Source organism: Lynx canadensis, chromosome D4, assembly GCF_007474595.2.
Source record: "Lynx canadensis isolate LIC74 chromosome D4, mLynCan4.pri.v2, whole genome shotgun sequence".
Classification (NCBI taxonomy): Eukaryota; Metazoa; Chordata; class Mammalia; order Carnivora; family Felidae; genus Lynx; species Lynx canadensis.
The window spans coordinates 86,381,050-86,399,178 of NC_044315.2; the positions used below are offsets into that span (position 1 = coordinate 86,381,050).

Below are 18,129 nucleotides of genomic sequence, written 5' to 3' on the forward strand. Positions count from 1 at the left end.
CAGGACTCACCAGGCCCCTCCCAGGGCTGCAGCCCTGCGGCCTTCTTCCCACTGGGCCCCGCGGGAAATTTCCACTCCCTGCCCTCAGTGTCCCCAGGCCCTAGAGTCAACCTCTGAGCCCCGTCTGTCCTCTCCCCTTCAATGTGCTCTCTCTCTCCAGTGCCCCCCAGCTGCTCTCTGTGACAGATGTCATTCTCCAACCCCCCCAACTCCTCCCTGCTAGAAGCACCTCCCCCAAACTTCCGCAGGTCTCTTCCTCCTCCTTCAGGCCTCAAAGGGAAGGGAAGGGAAGGGAAGGGAAGCACGTCACCTCTTCAGAGTGCCCTGTGTCATTGTCTCGTAGTCCTTACCACCCTCCGCGTCCTGTCTGGGACAGAACTGCCACACGGCCCCTCCCCTCCCTAGAACCTCAAGAGCAGTGTCTGGACCTGTCGCACCCATGAGGGAGCCAGGGCTCTGAGAGGGGAAGTGATGTGCCTGAGGTCACACAGGAAGGGAGAGGAGGAACTGGAAAAGCCAGGTGGGCTTGGCTCCAGGAACGCCACACACCTCCGGGGCTGCCAGGTCTCCACCCAAGCTGCAAAACGCATGACTCACTGGCCGGTTGAAGGAGCTGGCCATCCTGTGTATGAACTTCCAGGCTGGCTGGAGGGTGTGGGCACTGTCCTGAGGAAGCCCACAGCCAGGCCAGAGGGAGTCAAGCTGGATCTGGGAGACACAGGAAACGGAACCAGAGCTTAGGTGCATTTATTCTGTACAAATCGTTACAAAACCGAGTCTGGGGTAGTTGCCGGTCCCCAGCCCCCACCCCAATGTGCAAAGGCTTGCTGCTGGCCTCTTCCTTCTCCCCCTGACCCCTCCCACTCCACAGCCTCCTCCAGGAAGCCCTCCAGTCTTCCCTTCCAGGCTCTGGAAGAGCAGGGGCGAACCCACCCCACTGAGGTCCAGCAATAAAGTGCCTGATGTAGAGTGAGGGGACAGAACCCAGGCAACACAGCTCCTGGCCCCCTAGAGCCCTCCCAGGCCCAGCGGAGGGAAGGCCCTCGGACAACTACAGCAGCTGCAAAGGGGCTATGAGAAACCCCAGTTTGGCTGGGATTCCCCCCTTCTCAGCCCCAAAGTCTCCTCCAATAGGTAGAAATCCTCACTGCTGGATGGCAGAAAAGGGAGCCTGGCTCTTTAAGAGCCAAACTAATGGCAGCTGAGTGGAGGGACTAAGAAAACAGCTGAAGGTTTATCCCTTTCCTGTTAGATTCCCCCCAAACTCTGTGGGAGTTTGCGCAAAAATACCCTTAAGTTTCCAGAAGGAGGTGAGGAAGGGAACCCCAGTCCCCCAGGGAGCTGAGCCCCCCAGCCAAAAGTGGTGGCTGGAGGGGTCCAGTCTCAGGGAGGACAGACCCAAGGAGGTCAATGGGGAAAGTGGGAGGGGGTCTCAGACTCCACGTTAGAACCTGACACGGGCAGAAGGGCGACCAGAGAGGGGGCAAGGGTTTTGTCCAAAGCCACTCAGGGCAGAGCCAAGACCCGGATGCTGGCTCCCACCTCTAGGATCCCCCACAACCCCCCAAATGGTCTGGCCTGCCCTCCAGACAGCCCCACTCCCATGCAGCTTCTCTTTCTGGCTCTGGGAAGTGAGGGAGCAACACAAAGTTCCCAGCTCCTCAGGACAGGACCTCACCGTCCCAGCCACAGGGAGTGACTGGAGGTCCATCCTGGGGCTCTGGACCAAGGACTCATGGGAAAGCACATGTCCTTAGCCTCAGATAACTTCAGAAATACCCTGATTGACTATGCTCAGACCCTGACTGGACGAGAAATACCCCCAACACCCCTGATTAACCACATAGAAGCTCAAATCCCTGATTGGTCAAGAGATACCCCCGGGCCTTGGCTGGCCAGAGGATACTACCCCCGACAAGGCCCTGATTGGCCAGAAGACGCTCCGACCAGCCTTGATTGGCCAGGAGACGGCCCTTGGTTGAGTGGCTGGCAGGAGAGAGGCCTCTCCTGTGTCCCTTAGGAGGGGTCCACAGGCAGGGCGGCCTAGGTCCACGAGGGGTGGGAGAAAGTGATTCCATACAGCTGGGCCCAGGATGAGAAGACCCTCTTCTCCGTGATGAAGCGGTGGTGGTTGCCCTTGCGGCTGTGCTCATTCTGGATGTAGGTGACACACTCATCCGGTCCCTTGGGCTCATAGTAGTGGTAGGGCATGCGTTGCAGACGAGGCCGCTGGCTGGGGCAGAGCAGAGAGGGGCTGTAAGGGCAGGGCAGGCACCGGCACAGCCCTCGCCCTTTCCAGCCCCTGACTTGCTATAGGATTTCGGCGGGGGGGGGGGGGGGGGGTTAAATATGATCCAAACGTTTCCTTTCCTGAAGAGGGAGGCAGTGTAGGGTAGTGGTAAGAAGTATGGGCTCCGGAGCCTGGCCCCACTGCTTCCTGTTTGTGGGGCCTTAGGCCACTCACAAAACATCTTCCTCAGTTTTTCTCATCTATGAAACAGAAAGAGTAATGCAACTATCCATGTGGGTCACCGTGAGGAGTACATGAGATAATGAATGAAGCCACGCTTGGTACATGGGCTTTTCATGTGGTCATCTCAATAATAGTGACTATTAATATACAAAATCTGGACTATGGTTGAGCTGGGGAGAGGCCCCTGAGGCAGCTAGCCCCAAGGAGCTTAGATCTCTGCAGAGCAGTCTGAATATCCTAAGACAGAGGCTTCAAAGGCACCCCCAGCCAATGTTTCTGGGTTCCAAGCTGCAGCTAGTGACTGGGCGTTGTTTGGGGTGGGGGCTCACCTGCAGTAGTCAGGGGGGACCATGCCATAGACGTGCACGTGGTCACACAACTCCACTGCAATCACCATGGTGAACCATCCGGTGCTCAACCACGAATGGGACTTTTCCCTGCGGGCAGAGAGGGGGCATGATGAGGGGTCAGGCAGGCAGGGAGGAACGGTCAACCCACCTGGGGTTTCCCAGAACTCCTCCCGCCATCAGGGCCCTCCCCCAACTTCAGTGACCACCCCACCCCCCGCCCCGCAGCCCAGTCCTACTGTGGGAACACGTGCATGCTGGCAGAGGACTTGTCTGGGCAGAGATGAGGGGTGTGGAGAGAGCGCCTTTGAAGGAACAGGGCACGCTGGGAATAGACTCCCGGGGAGACTGGTCACAGTAGGGCAGGTTGCAAGTGACCATGAGCTCACTAGACTCATGGCCTTGCTTGATGGAACTTGCTAGGAACAGCTGTGCCCATGCTAGGAGCAAACGCCTAAAGGGAGACTAATCAGAGAAGGTCATGCTGAGAGTGACCACGGGTTCACAGCAAGGCATGGGAGGTAGCCAAGGACCTGGAGCCTTCGCTGTCCACTACGGCAGCCAGTAGCCACATGTGGGCACACGATGTGTGGTTGAAATGTGCTGTCGGTATAAAATATGCCTGGGATTTTTTTAGTATGAGAGAAAGAACACAGAAAATGTCACTGGTAGTTTTTGATACTGATCATATGTTGAACCGAAAATAGTTTGGATATATTTGATTGAAGGTGGTTCTTTGGAAAGTTTGGAAAGAAAATAAACCTCTCACAAGACTGACCAAGAAAAAGCAAAGATACAAGCTACCAGTATCAAGAATAAAACAGAGGACATCATCGCAGATCCTGTAGACATGAGGACAATAAGAAAACCACAAACAAGCACATACGTAAATTTCACAACTTCAATGAAATGGACCAATTCCTTGAAAATCAGAAACTACTGAAACACAGCCAAGATGAAACAGATTAACCTAAGTGTCTGTGACTATTAAGAAATTGAATTCATTGTTCAAAACCTTCTGAAAAAGAACTCTCCAGACCCAGAGGGTTTGGCAAATTCTACGAAATATTTAAAGAAGAAATAACACCGGGGTGCCTGGGTGGCTCAGTCGGTTGAGTGTCCGACTTTGGCTCAGGTCATGATCTCGCAGTCTGAGGGTTCGAGCCCTGCATCAGGCTCTGTGCTGACAGCTCAGAGCCTGGAGCTGCTTCAGATTCTGTGTCTCCCTCTCTCTCTGCCCTTCCCCTGCTTGTGTTGTCTGTCTGTCTATCTCTCTCTCTCTCTCTCTCTCAAAAATAAACATTAAAAAAATTTTTTTAATAAAATAAAATAAAGAAGAAATAACACCAATTCTATACATTTTCAGAGGCCAGCATTACTCATACTACCAAAACCATACAAAAACAGTACAAAAACCAAACTACAGATCAAGATCTCTCATGAATACAGACACAAAAATCTGAACAAGATATTAGCAAGTCATATTCAGCAGTATATAAAAAAGAATAATACACCACAGCCAAGTGGAGTTTATTCCAGAAATGCAAGTCTGATTCAATATTCAAAAATCAATTGGTATAATCCACCATAGTAATAGTCTTAAGAAAAACCACATGATCATATTAATTGATGCATAAAAACACTTGATAAAACTCAATATCCAATAATGATAAAAACTCTTAGCAAATTAGTTAGAAAAGAGAAATTTTTCAACCTGATAAAGAGCAGCTAAAAACTCTATAGCTAACATCATATTCAATGATGGACTGAATGCTTTCCCACCAAGACCAGGACCAAGGCAAGATGTCTACTCTCACCACTTCCAATACAATTTGACCTTGTATTGTCAGTCCTAGCCAGTGCAATAAGGCAAGAAAAAGAAATAAGATGCATACATATTGGAAATTGTCCTTACAACAGGATCACGTATATGGAAAATCCCAAAGAACCTAGAAAAATTTCCCAGAACCAATAAGGAAATTTAGCAGGATTACAGGATATAAGGTCAACCCACAAAAACCAATTGTATTTCTATCCACTAGCAATGAACAGTTGGGAACCCCCCAAAATTTTAAATACAATTTACAATAGCACCCTCAAATTTTAAATATTTAGGGATAAATCAGGGGCCGCCTGGGTGGCTCAGTCGGCTGAACTTCTGACTTCGGCTCAGGTCATGATCTCACGGTCCGTGAGTTCGAGCCCCGCGTCGGGCTCTGTGCTGACGGCTCAGAGCCTGGAGCCTGCTTTGGATTCTGTGTCTCCCTCTCTCTCTGCCCCTCCCCTGCTCACGCTCTGTCTTTCCCTCTCTCTCAAAAATAAATAAACGTAAAAAAAATAAAAATAAATATTTAGAGATAAGTCAAACAAAATAACCACAGGGTCTATATGTTGGATGTATTGGGTTAATTGGGCTACTACAAAAATATAAATTACACATACAGCTTGCGTTATATTTCTACTGGATAGCATCGGCCTAGCTTCTCTGGGGAGATTAGCCAGAGAAGGACATGCTGGGAAAGATGTATCCTTAGGATAGAGTATGCTGGGAGCAACCGTGTGCCTAAAGCAAGACATGCTGGGTACAGTCAATACCTTCCAGAGGCAGACTACGGGGAGCAGAGCATGTTAGCAGCCCTGTTCCCTCAGAGCAATGCAGGCTGGGAAGCCTTCCTGGGGAGACGAGACCACGCAGAGCACGTTGGAAGTGACCCATGCTAAGGGCTGGACACAATGAAAATCCCCTAGGAAAACCTGAGCAGAGAGCAGCAGGAAGTGACCACACCCTCAGAGTAGAGCATGCCGGGAACAACAGGCCCTCTGGGCAGAGAATGCTGATGGGGAGCACAGGGCCGGCCGGAGGGGGCAGGCAGGAGGCTGGTACCTGTCCTTGCCCGTCTCACCCCGGAAGAGGTCGTCAAATTGGCGCATGCGGCCGGGAGAGACGGCATAGGCCTCCATGTTGGGGAACACCAGGCCTGCCCGCTGGATGACACGCACAAGGCTGCCCTGGGGCTTCTGCATCTTGTTTGGGGGGCCCCAAAAGATGAACGCAGTTTCGGGGGTCCGGTTGACGAATTCCTGAGGCCTCCGCAGCACACGGAATACGCTGGAATGGGCTACCACACGGAATGTGGTCTTGTTGCCTACGTCGGCTGAGTAGCCTGTGGTGGGCGCGTCGTTCATGCGGATTGTGCACTCGGCTCGCTCGATCTCAGGGCCCAGCTTGGTTCCCAGCAGGTGGCTAGAGCTGGTGACAATCACACACTGGTGGCACCGGGAGGGCAGCGTCTGGGGGGGAGGCAGCAAGGAAAGTCAACACTATCACGACCATTCGGTGCCAGGCCCTAGGCTCTGTACATCCAGGCCTCCAGGAGGCAGGAATTATTTCGCCCATTTTAAAAACAGGGAAGCTGAAGGCTGTTCGCTCGACATTCAACAAACACTTCCAGCAAGCTGGCTAATGGCTAAATACCAGGGACAGAGCTATGAGGAAAAGAGCCCCGTCCTGCCTTCAAGAGGCACAGTTAGGCAGAGAACAAGGAAAAGATAAAATGATGCCAGGTGGTGAGCAAAACGTACCACGAAGACAATACAACAGAGGCAAGGGATCAGGAGGGACAGGAGCGGGGGCTCCTCTAGAAAGATCATCCAGTGGGGGCCTGTCGGAGCCGAGACCAGGAGGATGAAGAGGAACCACATAGGAAAATAACTGAGGTGGGGGAACAGCAAGACCAGAGGTGCCGAAGTGGGAATGGCCACCGTGTGTTGAGAAGCCAAAGGCGGCCACTTGTCCGGAGCCGAGTGAAGGAACAGGAGGACAGGACAGTTATGCAGGGATGTCCCCAAAGTCACCCAGCAGAGGAGTGCATCGCTGGGGTATGAACCCAGGTCGATATGGCCACAGAGCCCCGGGCTTGGTCCAGTTCTCCTAAGAGGGCAACCTCCCCAGGGAAACCTCCCATGACATCTCCACACCATCCACACGTAAGACACCACCTGTCGAAAAGGAAAGAGTGTGGAAGCCCGTCTGGGCCTCTGTTTCCCCCACCGGTGAATGAGTTGGAACCACGTGTTCTCCGGGGCCTGTTTTCTGCCCATGGAATTCCTGTTCGCCCTCTAAGTGTGAGCTCAGGCGCCACCTCCTCCAGGCAGTCTGCTCTGAGCCCTCGCTCCAAGATCTAACAACAGCTCCCATGGACCTCAACGGATGGCTTTTCCAGCTTTCCCGAGCTCTACTGGCTTCCCCTGTCAGGCTGGTGTCACCCACACTCAGGCTGTTCCACTTTCTCCCTGGTCCCATTATTTGTGTTTCTCTTTCAAGGATTCTTAGGGTCTCAGTTAGGTGTTAATCTGTCTCTGAACACCTGCCAATGGGCCCTTTCCCAGCAAGGGTGCATTCAGAGCCCCTGGTTCAGGCTCTACACACACGACGTGTGCAAAGACCCTGAGGGATTTAGGGGGGGTCGTTGTTGTTTTTAATTTTTTTTTAATGTTTATTTTTGAGAGGGGGGGATGGGGAGGGGCAGAGAGACATGGGGACAGAAAATCCAAACCCAGCTCCGTATTGACAGCAGAGAGCCCGATGTGGGGCTCGAACTCAGGAACTGTGACAGAGCCCAAGTTAGCCACTTAACCAACTGAGCTGCCTAGGTACCCCTGGGGGGGTGGGGTTTGAGGGAGGGGAAGGAGGCAGGCAGGGATTGGGAGACCACCTTCTCCTGGGAGGCGGAGTTCATATTCCAGGCCAATGATTATCTACTTGGCCTCCCAGAAAACATCTAGGGCTCAGAGGATTATGGGGTGAACCCCAGAAATACAACCTGTGTTTCTCGGCTACCCAAGGCAAACAGAAGCCCCAGGAATGATTTCTGGCTGCTCTCTACAGCTACAACTCCCCAGAGGTTGGGGCAAAAAATACCCTGGCTCCTCCCCTCCCTTGCTGTGTGGACTTGGACAAGTGACTTTGCCTCCCTGAGTCTTGGTTTCCCCATCTCTTCAAGGCGAATAACAATGCTGACCTTACAGGGTTGGTATGCTCATTACTGCTAATCACAGTGCCCGGCACACAGCGGGGAACTGACAAAGGGCAGCCATTATTAGGACTGTTTTTGTGTTGTCAAATACTTGAGCCTTCTGCTCTCAAACCCTGTGTGGACTACCCAGCAGAGACGGAGATCCGTGAAAACCAGAGACATCTCTCCTTAGGAATTCTGACTCAGGAGGCAGTAGGATATCAGCACTAAAAATGGAACCCTGAAGACAACTGAGGCCCAGAGAGAGACAGGGCACTTGTGCAACATCACACAGCGAACAAGGGGCCGAATGGGGCACCTGGGTGTCTCAGTCGGTTACACGTCTGACTTCAGCTCAGGTCACGATCTCGCGGTTCGTGAGCTCGAGCCCCGCATCGGGCTCTGTGCTGATTGCTCAGAGCCTGGAGCCTGCTTCCGATTCTGTGTCTCCCTCTCTCTCTGCCCCTCCCCCCACTGAAATAAATAAACATTTAGAAAAAAATAAAAAACAAACAAACAAGGGGCTGAAGGCACTGGAAGCTATGGCCTTGACTCCTGGGGTCCCCCCTTTCCTTTAGAAGGAATGGAGGCAGCAGAGGGAGGAGGAGGAGGAGGAGGGAACAGTGACGGCGGGCAATGGGAAAGACCAGCCGCCAGCCCGGTCTCAGGGAGCGCCCCGAGGTGGTCATGCTACCTTGTTGCCAAGAATTGGGACGTAGCCATCTCCAATGCTCCATTTCTTGAGGTTGACAGGCCTGCGGGTGCGGCCTCGCAGGGAGCCATAATGGAAGACCTCATTGGCACTGTTGGAGCTGTAGAGGATGAGGATGGTGATGAGGGCAAAGAGGATCACGAACACTGCTGACCGCTGCTCCTGGAGAGGGGAGAGGCTGGTGAGCGCCCAGCCGCCCGGCAGGCCCCCGCCTCATCCTTGCCACCCACCACGCCTGGCTCACTCCCGCTCTTCGTTCCAGACCAGCTCAGATACCACCTCGTCTGGCCCCCGAGTACCCCCTATCACAGCGCCGGTCACACTGTTCAAACTGCAGTCCCCCCAGTGAGGCCATGAGCTCCACGGGCTGGGACCGAGATGGCCTCGATGGCCACCGTATCCCAGCTCCCAGAGCACAGAAGCACGGAAGGTTCTCAAAGAAGGCTTGCTGGATCGGACTGGATGTGGGTGTCAGAAGGACCCCTCCAGCTACAGCTGGAAGGATGCCTGGAGACAGGTGGGACATTCAAAGGAGGGGAGCCAGGTCTTCCCCAAACAGTAATCCAATGTCATGTTTATCATTCATTAAAGCTGGAGGGGACGGATCTGGTCAGGAAGTGGGATGCATGGGACAAAGTGGGATGCATTGTCACTGCCAGGGCTGGAAAGCGATATCCAAAGTGTCCCTTGGGATTCATCTGTCCAGGGTCGGCACAGCTAGGCAAGGCCTGGAAATCCTGGCTCCTTGCGCTAACCGCCCCTCTGTGCTGGTTATTCATGTATCGCTTCTCAGCTCCAAGTTCACCCTTTTTGCCTGTCTGTGCAAATGGACCTGGGCCCTTAGATGCACGTCCTTGGCAGCTAAACGCAGATGAAGCTTTGTCAGGAAAGGACGCTGGAGAGGCAGTGCAGGAGAAAAGGAGTTGGCTTCCTGCGTCTGGTGGCTTTGACGCCTGGTCCCGGTGCCTTTGCTCCCCCAGAGCACATGATTTCCACAGCACATGTGGCCAGCAGCTTCCTCCTGTACGTGCCTTCAGGCACTTTGGGAGCAGAGTGTCTCTGGCCCCTTCTATGATCACAGCCTCTCTAGAGCTTAGCGGGTGTAATACACTCAACCACACACAACACCCAGAGACAATGAGCTTCCCCGGAGCAGTTTTGTATGAGCTCCAAGTGCCTCCTGGGAGTCGTCTTCTGTGAGCAGCCTTCCCCGTAGCCCAGGGAGTGGTTTCGTGACGACTTCCACCAGCAGACCGCCACAGTGAGTTCTCTGCCACCTGGTGGGCCAGAGCTGTGCCCTCTCCAGCAAGGCCTGGGTCTCGGCCCTGCCGGTGGTGGCTGTTCCTTGTACTGGCTATTCCTGTATTTCTCAGAATGCCCATCCCTCGTGACTCCAATGCCCGGCTGTAGCTAATGATTCTTTATGTTAAACTTTCCCTGTTCAAATTACTGTGTGCTTTCTCTCTCTCAGTTGGACCCACACTGGTACGTCCACACCACACCACCCCCAACCCTCAGGCTCTTTCTTCCAAAGCTTCGCTGCAGTGGATCCCAGGAAAGGCGTGTGCAGGGCCAGGCGCATAGTAGGTGCTCAGGAAAGCAGGAACGAATCGATCACTCTGACAGCCTCAGAGCGAGGCAAACAACATTTTGTCATCTTTGACTCTGACCACTGCTCAGAGCAGTACCCTCCGTCCAGCACATCCCAGTGCTGTGTCCATCACATGGGCCAATCCTTTACCACAGATGGACCAGTCAAACCTAGGAAGACACAGGTGGATATGGGCCCAGAGAGAGGTAGGAGCTTGCCCAAAGCCACAGAGATCAGTGGCCACGGCAGAGCTCCAGCCAGGGCCTCCGGGGCATCAGGCACTTCCTGGCCGGGAAGAGGCACTGGTGGTTGTCTGGGTCTGGGGCACAGATCCAAAGGAGCCCATTTCACTGGGTAAATAAAAGGCCGAGATCGGGACGAGAAATGAAGGGGGACTTACTTTGCTGCTACTCATCTCTCTCCGGCGTCTGCTGAGGGGCAGGGGCCGGCGTCCTGCAGGTGGCCCAGGGGGCAGGGATGTGGGGTCACACCTGCAAGCCACAGAAAGGGTTATGGCCACAGCTGGTCAAAGGCTACACCCTCCCCACCCCGCCAGCTCTCCTACCCACCCATGACTTCAAGGCTCAGGGTCATATGCATTTTGCAGAGAGAGACACTGAGGCCTGGAACGGGCAGGAACCTGCCTTCAGGTCACACAGCCCGGTGGTGCAGAGCCTGACCTCTCTCCTTGCTCTCTCTTTCTCTCTCCCACTCTGCTTCCTGAGCAGGGACCTTCCCACTCATTAGCTCTCCTAGGCAGCTGGAGGGCCTAAAGCTGGCTCCCAAGCTGGGGGGCTTGCCCCCCACGCAGCAAGCGCCCCACTGTATATTCCTACTCTGACTTAGGTCCCTGTGGGCTTGGAATAAAGCACTATTCCTTATAGGTCCCCAAACTCCTCTGCACAGGCAGCCCTCCAGAAGTTGCATCAACTGTCCCTCTGTCTAGAATACCCTGCCCTCTTGGACCCTGCTCATGCCCTCTCAGCGTCCAAGCCTAGGGTAGACCAGGAACTTCCTCCGTGTCCCCTCACGCTAGGCTGAGAGCTCTCCGAGCGTGTAGCCGGCACACATCCTCACTCACATTCTCCTCTGTGCCTCCAAAGGTGTGGAGGTGGGTGCAGGAGGTTCGCTGAATGACTTAGTTAATTAACAACAAGCCCTTAGGAGTTAAGGGCACAGACTGGACAATCCGCTATAACCACAGCCGCACCCTCAGAGGGTAGGTGGGGAGCCTCAAGTAACAGCCCTTCCTTCCTGCCCCAGTCGGCCCTTAGCAGCTGCAGCTGCGAGGGGACCTCCTCACAGGCCCTAGCTCGTTTCCGACCTCAATTTCCCCACCTGTCAAAAGGGAGTAAGTACTTGCATCCAGCCACCTCCAGCAGATTCAAGGCCAAAAGGCACTAAGGGAGGGAGAGTGTGCAGGAGAGAAACGGAGGCCCAGGGCTCCCCAGCTCGGTCCTCCCCTCCAGGGGCCTCCCGGCCCCGCCACTATCCCCACCCCTTGACCTGGCGGCTGTTTACTCCTACACAGCCACCAGGAATAGCCACGGCACGACAGGCCAAAGGAGGCTCCCCCCACATGCCGCTCCTGATTGGTTGGACCATGACTCCGCCCACTGCCCAACCCCACCCCCTTCTCCGCGGAAGCCCCCCTCCTCCCAAGCCGGGTTTCAGATTTCAGATTTCCCCCAGGCCGGAGGGCCAGTCAGGGCGCACTGGGGACTCTCACTGGGTACAGTGCCTGCCACACAGATCAGGAAACTGAGGCTCATTAGAAGAGAAAAGCAGCTTGTCCTAGGCCTTACAGCCCTTTGGAGAGCAAGACGGGTGTCCAGAATCCCAGGGTCGCGCTTATGAGCACCGACCCTCTGGCTGACAGTCCAGGCCATCTCGGTCCAGCCTCCCCTCTTGCTACCCTTTCCTTCGGATGCCCCAAGCTCCAGACACAGGTTCAGTGTCCAGTTCCCAGCGCTCCAGTTCCCAGGCCGACCCAATACTTTCCCACCTTTGCCCGAGCAGTGACCTCAGCCAGGACCACCGACCCCCTGGTCAGCCCCGTCACACTCCTGCTCTGGGAAGGTCCTGGTCATACAGCATCTCAGGTGCCAGTGCGAATCCCGGTTCCACCACTTACTGGCTGAGGGGCCTCGGGCAAGCCATGTGACCTCTCTGAGCCTCAGTTTCCTCATCTCTGAAATGGGAATAATAAGAGTAGGTGACTTACGGGGTTGTTGAAAGGATTCAAGCAGCCGCGGCAAGGGAAGCAAGGAGCTTGCAAGTGCTGGGTCAGTGCCTGACAGTAGCTGTGAGTCTTGTGGGTATTCATTGTTGAAGGCCTGCCTCACCTTCGGCTTAAATGCTGCCCCTTGTTGGACACCTGGCTTAGCCACTTCCCTCTAATATCGAGGAAGGCGTGCAGGGAGCCACACTATGCATCACGCACTCACCCTATCCTCCTGGCCACGCTGCAAAGGAAGGGCTCTTACTTCCCATTTCACAGATAAGGAGAGTGAGGTTCAGAGAGGCCAAGCTCCTTGCACAGCTGCCCAGAGTCTGCTGGGGAGCCTTGTTTACAGCTTGTTTGCAGGGAGCAGCCCAGGGCTGAGCCTGCCAGGATCTCCTTCCAGGATCTCCTCGCGCTGGAAGGGGCCAGAGGCCACCAAGTGTGTGCCCAGCACCTGGCCCAGCACCAGGGAGCAGGCCTGCTGGGGAGCAACTTGCTAAGGCTGGGGAGGCGGCAGCCCAGAGCACCGGGCCAGGAGCGTGGCCTCAGCCCCGAGGCTGGTCGTTCAGGAAGAGGGCTCAGTCGTGGGCTAAGGGTGGGGGCCACACCCTGCCCTCTGTTCGGGGGCTTTGCCTCTCTCGGCCGGGGGGCTGGGGGAGGTGGGGTCCTCCTGCAGGGTCGAGAAGCCCCCACAAGCCGCTCGGGAGGAGGGCTCCGGGGAGGAGGGGGAGGGGGCTCCTAACGTCTAGATGGGGGAGGGCGCTGAGCCCGTGGGTCCACCAGTGGGGGACGACTCACTCTCTGCGCCCCCTCTTGCGCTAAGCCCCCCGATTTCCGCACTCTGGGGGGTCCGGAGCCCTAGCGCCAGCTGGGACGAGGAGGGAGGCAGGACGGCGGCAGGTCCCCGAGCTCTAATGGGGTAGTCAGTGGCGGGGGCCCCGCGAACCCCGCGGCAGCCCTAGGGCGCGAGGACCGGTACCTCCAGGCGCCACCGCCGAGAGCGAGCGGGTCTGGAGGGGCCCCGAGGCCCCGCATCTTCCCCATCCCTGGCGACTCCCTGCCCCCGCCCCGGGGCGCAGGCAGAGCCCCCCCTCCCGCTGCCCGCCTCTGCGCGGCGCCCGCTCACCTCCCCCGGGGAGCGCCCGGCCCCCCGCGGCCCCCGAGCCCCCTCACATGGCGCCGGGAGCCGAGAGCCGGGGTCCGCGCTGCTCCGGCCGCCCAGGCCCCGCCGCAGCCCACGCCCGCCGGGTCCTAGCGCCGCCGCCGCCGCCGCTCTGGCCCAGGCCGGGGAGGCGGGCGGAGCCTGGAGGGGCCGCGGGTGGCTCCGCCCCCCGGGCGGTGCCGGCGGGGAAGGGCGAGGGGCGGGCGACCCCGGGACCCGGCCGCGCTGGCGCGTCGCTCGCCCCTCTGGGCAGCCGGTAGGGGCAATGAAAACCGCAACAGCCTTCTGGAAACCTTCAGTGTGGGTCGGGCCCGTTTACTGCCGCCACGACCCGGATGGGGAAACTGAGTCCCGGAGCACGCTGAGCTTGGAACCAGTTGAGTTCCTCTCTGGGCCCCCTTCCCCAGGACCTCCAGAGCCCTGCATCCAGGAGTCACCGTGGGTGAACTCACCGGTCCTCCTGTGGATTCAAGTCCAGCTGTGTGCCACCCCACCAGATGTTGGGCCGTGGCACATTACTTACCTTTCCTCTGCCTCTGGAAAACAGGAAGAACGACCTCATAGGGTGTTTTAAGGATTCAAAATGTTATGTTACTTATAGGTACTGGGGTATACATGACATCATTTCATGTGATAACGAAACATAACAATGTAAGTAGCCATTCTAGGAGCCTGGTTAAATAAAGGCACAGCCCCGCTAAAATTGGATGATGCAGGGTCCATATGCTGACAGGAAGGCATGTCCAGGATATTTACAGGCTATTTAAGTGAAGAAAGCAACTTAAAGAAGTTAATCATTCTAGAAAAGGAAATTGTAAAACTTTGCTTTCCCCTCCTGCATGTGTGTAGTCTGGAGAAATTCTCTCACGTGTACACAACAAAATCCCGAGTGGCAGTCCTTGAAATAACACCAAACTGGAAACAGCCTATATATCCATCAACAGGAGACTGGATTTGTTTCCTTTGCAATACGCGGCGGTGAAATATTATATAGCAGGGAAAACGAACAAGCTACAATGACATGGATGGGTTTTAGAGACACGAGCGGTGAAAAAGACAAGTCCCAGAAGACAAAACTACACACTATATTAAGCATACAGCTGGCAGCAGGCTACTTCTCCCAGCCAGGGAGGGGGTAAGCTTTTGCCTATCCGAATGATTAAAGTTTTACAAGCAAGAACACAGTTGTCTCTGTGGGGTAGGCAGGGATGCAGGAAAGGGGAGGGAGGAAACAGAGGCGGGCATTTCTAGTGCCACTCTGGTCTTTAAGTGGGACGTGGGTTTTGAGAGGTTCACTATATTGTTATGTTTTATAATTTACAAGAATGATCTATGCCACCATTTGTATGTATCACAGTAATTTTTTTTTAATGTGTATTTATTTTTGAGACAGAGAGAGACAGAGCATGAACGGGGGAGGGTCAGAGAGAGAGGGAGACACAGAATCCAAAACAGGCTCCAGGCTCCGAGCTGTCAGCACAGAGCCCGACGAGACGCGGGGCTCGAACTCACGGACCGTGAGATCATGACCTGAGCTGAAGTCGGACGCTTAACTGACGGAGCCACCCAGGTGCCCCATGTAGCACAGTAATTAAAAGGTGAAAGAAAGAGGGACGCCTGGGTGGCTCCGTCGGTTCAGTGTTCGACTCGTGATTTTGGTTCAGGTCATGATCTCATAATTCGTGAGACTGAGCCCCAAGTCGGACTCTGTGCTGAGCCTGCTTGGGATTTTGTCTCTCTCTCCCTCTGCCTCTTCCCTGCTCGTGCATGCAAGCGCACCCTCTCTCTCTCTCTCTCTCAAAAATAATAAACTTTTTTTAAAAAGCACTAAAAAAAGTGAAAAAAGGACAGAGATAATCAAATTAAAATAAGGAGATACTTTTTTGCCTATCAGTGATTAAAGTGTTAAGAGTGGTTATTTCTGCAATGATGAGATTATGGGCTGCTTTTTTTTTTTTTTTTTTTTGGCTTAACTGTATTTTCCAGAAATTTTAAGATTAACAGCCACAATGTTTTTATATTTAAAAACTGAGTTTTTAACTTATAAAAAAATGAACTGCATCTATAGCATGATTCCTTAAAAAAAAAAGACAACTATCAGGGCGGGGGGGGTTGCCTGAGTGACTCAGTCGGTTAAGCATCTGACTTTGGCTCAGGTCATGATCTTGTGGTTTGTGGGTTCAAGCCCCGTGTCGGGCTCTGTGCTGACAGCTCGGAGCCTGGAGCCTGCTTTGGATTCTGTGTCTCCCTCTCTCTCTGCCCCTCCCCTGCTCGCAATCTGTCTCTCTCAAAAATAGACATTAAAAAAATTTTTTTTAAAGTATATAACTATCTATGCCTATATATTTGTAAACGTACACAAAAAGTCTGGAAGAATCCACACTGGACCACTGGCAGTAGTTTCCCCCTGGAGAATGGATGTGGGGCAGGAAGGGTGGGTGCTACCTTTATTTTCTGCTTCACAAAGTTCCAGGCTGTTTACATTGGACTCATTTGTTAATACCACTTTGTTTTAAATTAAAACCAAAGGGGGGGGGGCGTGCCCAAGGTCCTTCCTCCAGGTTGTGTAGACACTGCCCACCAGGCAGTGGGGCTCAGTGGGGAGGGCCAAAGGTGGATTCGAGGCTTCTTGCCCCTCTGGTGTCCACCTCCATCCGCTTCCTGAGCCGCACCCCACTTCATCCCCAGACCTCTCACCCTGCCAGCAGGAGGACACAAAACCACAGGGCAGGGAGCAGGGCAGCCGGGTGGGAAGCTTGGTTATGGGGGTTCAGAGAACAGGAGCCCCTTGCCCAAAGTCACCCCTCAGGTTAGAGCCTCTACCAGGAGTGGGGGTGTCCTGTCCCCAGCTCTTCTTCCTGCCCCAGGCCAATGACAGGGACTAGGGAGATCAGAGTGTTGCAGAACCAGTTCCTGGACCAAACCCGGACCTGGAGCTCCCCCCTCAGGCCTGCCGGGCCAAGGCTTATTCCAGGAAGCTCTGCTGTAGGGCTGACTTCCCTTTTCCTGGGCCCCCCCAAAAGAACCACTTCAGTAATAACAAGGATAAGAAAAACAGCTCCAGTGTGTCGCATGCCAGGTGCTTTCTCCTGTGCTAAGCACTTTGCAGATACACCTCACTGAATCCTTAAAATAACCTATGCGATGGGTACTACTACCCTCCAGAGGGAGAAAGTGCCACTTGGGGTGCGCACAGGTGCCCAGGCTGGGATTCCCCCAGGCCTATCTGCTGAATAACCACAAGTCATTCTGCCCCAAAGCCCAAGGCCTGCCCCACACCCACAGCAGGGCTTTCATGGACAGGTGGCCGTGGCCAATTCTGGTGCTGTTCTCCAACTCTGCCCGGAGCTGGTCCTCCCCACAGAGCTGCCCATCCATGGTGTGGGGGAGATGGCCTCTGCTTCAGGCCTTCTTGTCCCAGGGTGGGGGTCCTGAGTGTGACCACCTTCCCTTCTTATCCCTTAGCAATCTTTGCACTGTTGGGATTTTTCCCTTCCGCGGGGCCCTAGAAGGAGCCCTCAGAGACTCCCTCACCTGCCACCCTAGCTCCCAATTTACACAGACCCAAACCAAGGCCCCGAGAGGGGTCAAGACTTGCCCAGGTCTCTCCCTCCTGGGTCCTGGGCACAGCCAGTGTGGGAGTCAAGCCTCGGAACTCCAGGCTCTTTTCCTCTGGACAGAAAAGAAGAGGCCAGTGAGCGTCTCTGGCAGGTGTGGGCCTGCACACAGGACCTGCTCCCAAGCGCATGTTCCCAAGGACCTGGGCAGTGGGTCTGGAACCAGGAAGTAGCTGGCCCCAAGTTCCTTCTGAGAAGAGGCCCCTTAAGACACCGCCAGGCTGTGAGGCTCACCTGGTTTCCCCTCTGACCTCAGGAGGAAGTAGATGAGTCCTCAGCAGGCCTGCTGAGGGGACAAAGGAGCAGGGGTGTGGACAGGAAAACAGATCCCCGAAGGAGGGGCTGCACACACGGTGCCCCACCCGGCCACACTCCTCAGAGCTGGGAGGGAGGTCCCGCCCCCAACTCACCTCCTGGAAGCTGCTGGAACTGCAGTGGCAGAGAAGAGGCTTCCTCGGAGAGCCTTCAGCAGGCCCAGAACCAGTCACCAGAGCAGCCAGGGGTCATTGTCTTTGGCCCGGAGGAAGAAACTGGTGGACCGTGCCTGCCAGGTCACCATCCCAGAAAGACACATTATTTAGGCCAACCCAGCAATAAACATCCCACCCAGGGGCAGGACCAGGACAGAGGCTCCTCTGTGCACTGGGCCCAGGGGCTGAGCCAGCATCTCCTGGGGGACGGAGGAGGAGGAGGCAACCTCTTGGAAGGGGTGTGAGTTCAAATCTCCCCAGAAACAGCAGACTCTGTCCTTGGAGACCCAGGACAAGACTGTGAGCAGGGAGGCAGCTGGTCAGGGCCAAGGAGGGCAGGGCCGATGCTGAGCAAGGGAGATCCCATTGAAAATGATAGTCCCACACATCAAGTGCCATCCCTGGGGCCACCTCGGTGAATTCATACAATCCCATGAGGTAGGGACTACTTTTTTTTTTTTTAAAGTAGACTCCATGCCTACATGGGGCTTGAACTTACAACCCCAAAGTCAAGAGTC

The 18,129-nt window shown here is 54.9% G+C and overlaps 1 protein-coding gene across 7 annotated transcripts; it reads right to left on the reverse strand.

Moving 5' to 3' along the window:
• Nucleotides 1–1,914: 1,914 nt before the first annotated feature.
• On the reverse strand, nt 1,915–17,603 carry ST6GALNAC6 (ST6 N-acetylgalactosaminide alpha-2,6-sialyltransferase 6). Of its 7 annotated transcripts, none has more exons than XM_030293057.1 (7): nt 17,552–17,603; nt 12,273–12,329; nt 10,539–10,629; nt 8,530–8,709; nt 5,705–6,111; nt 2,803–2,910; nt 1,915–2,233 (listed from the first exon to the last, which is right to left on the reverse strand). In XM_030293057.1, the coding sequence occupies exons 2-7, from the start codon at nt 12,296–12,298 to the stop codon at nt 2,044–2,046; spliced, it is 1,002 nt and encodes a 333-aa protein (XP_030148917.1). In that variant the 5' UTR covers nt 12,299–12,329; nt 17,552–17,603; the 3' UTR covers nt 1,915–2,043. The 7 variants fall into 7 exon arrangements, with proteins under 7 accessions (XP_030148917.1, XP_030148916.1, XP_032451393.1 ...); XM_030293056.1 differs by lacking the exon at nt 17,552–17,603 and adding an exon at nt 13,489–13,561; XM_032595502.1 differs by lacking the exon at nt 17,552–17,603 and adding an exon at nt 13,489–13,522 and having other exon boundaries at nt 12,162–12,329.
• Nucleotides 17,604–18,129: the final 526 nt, after the last annotated feature.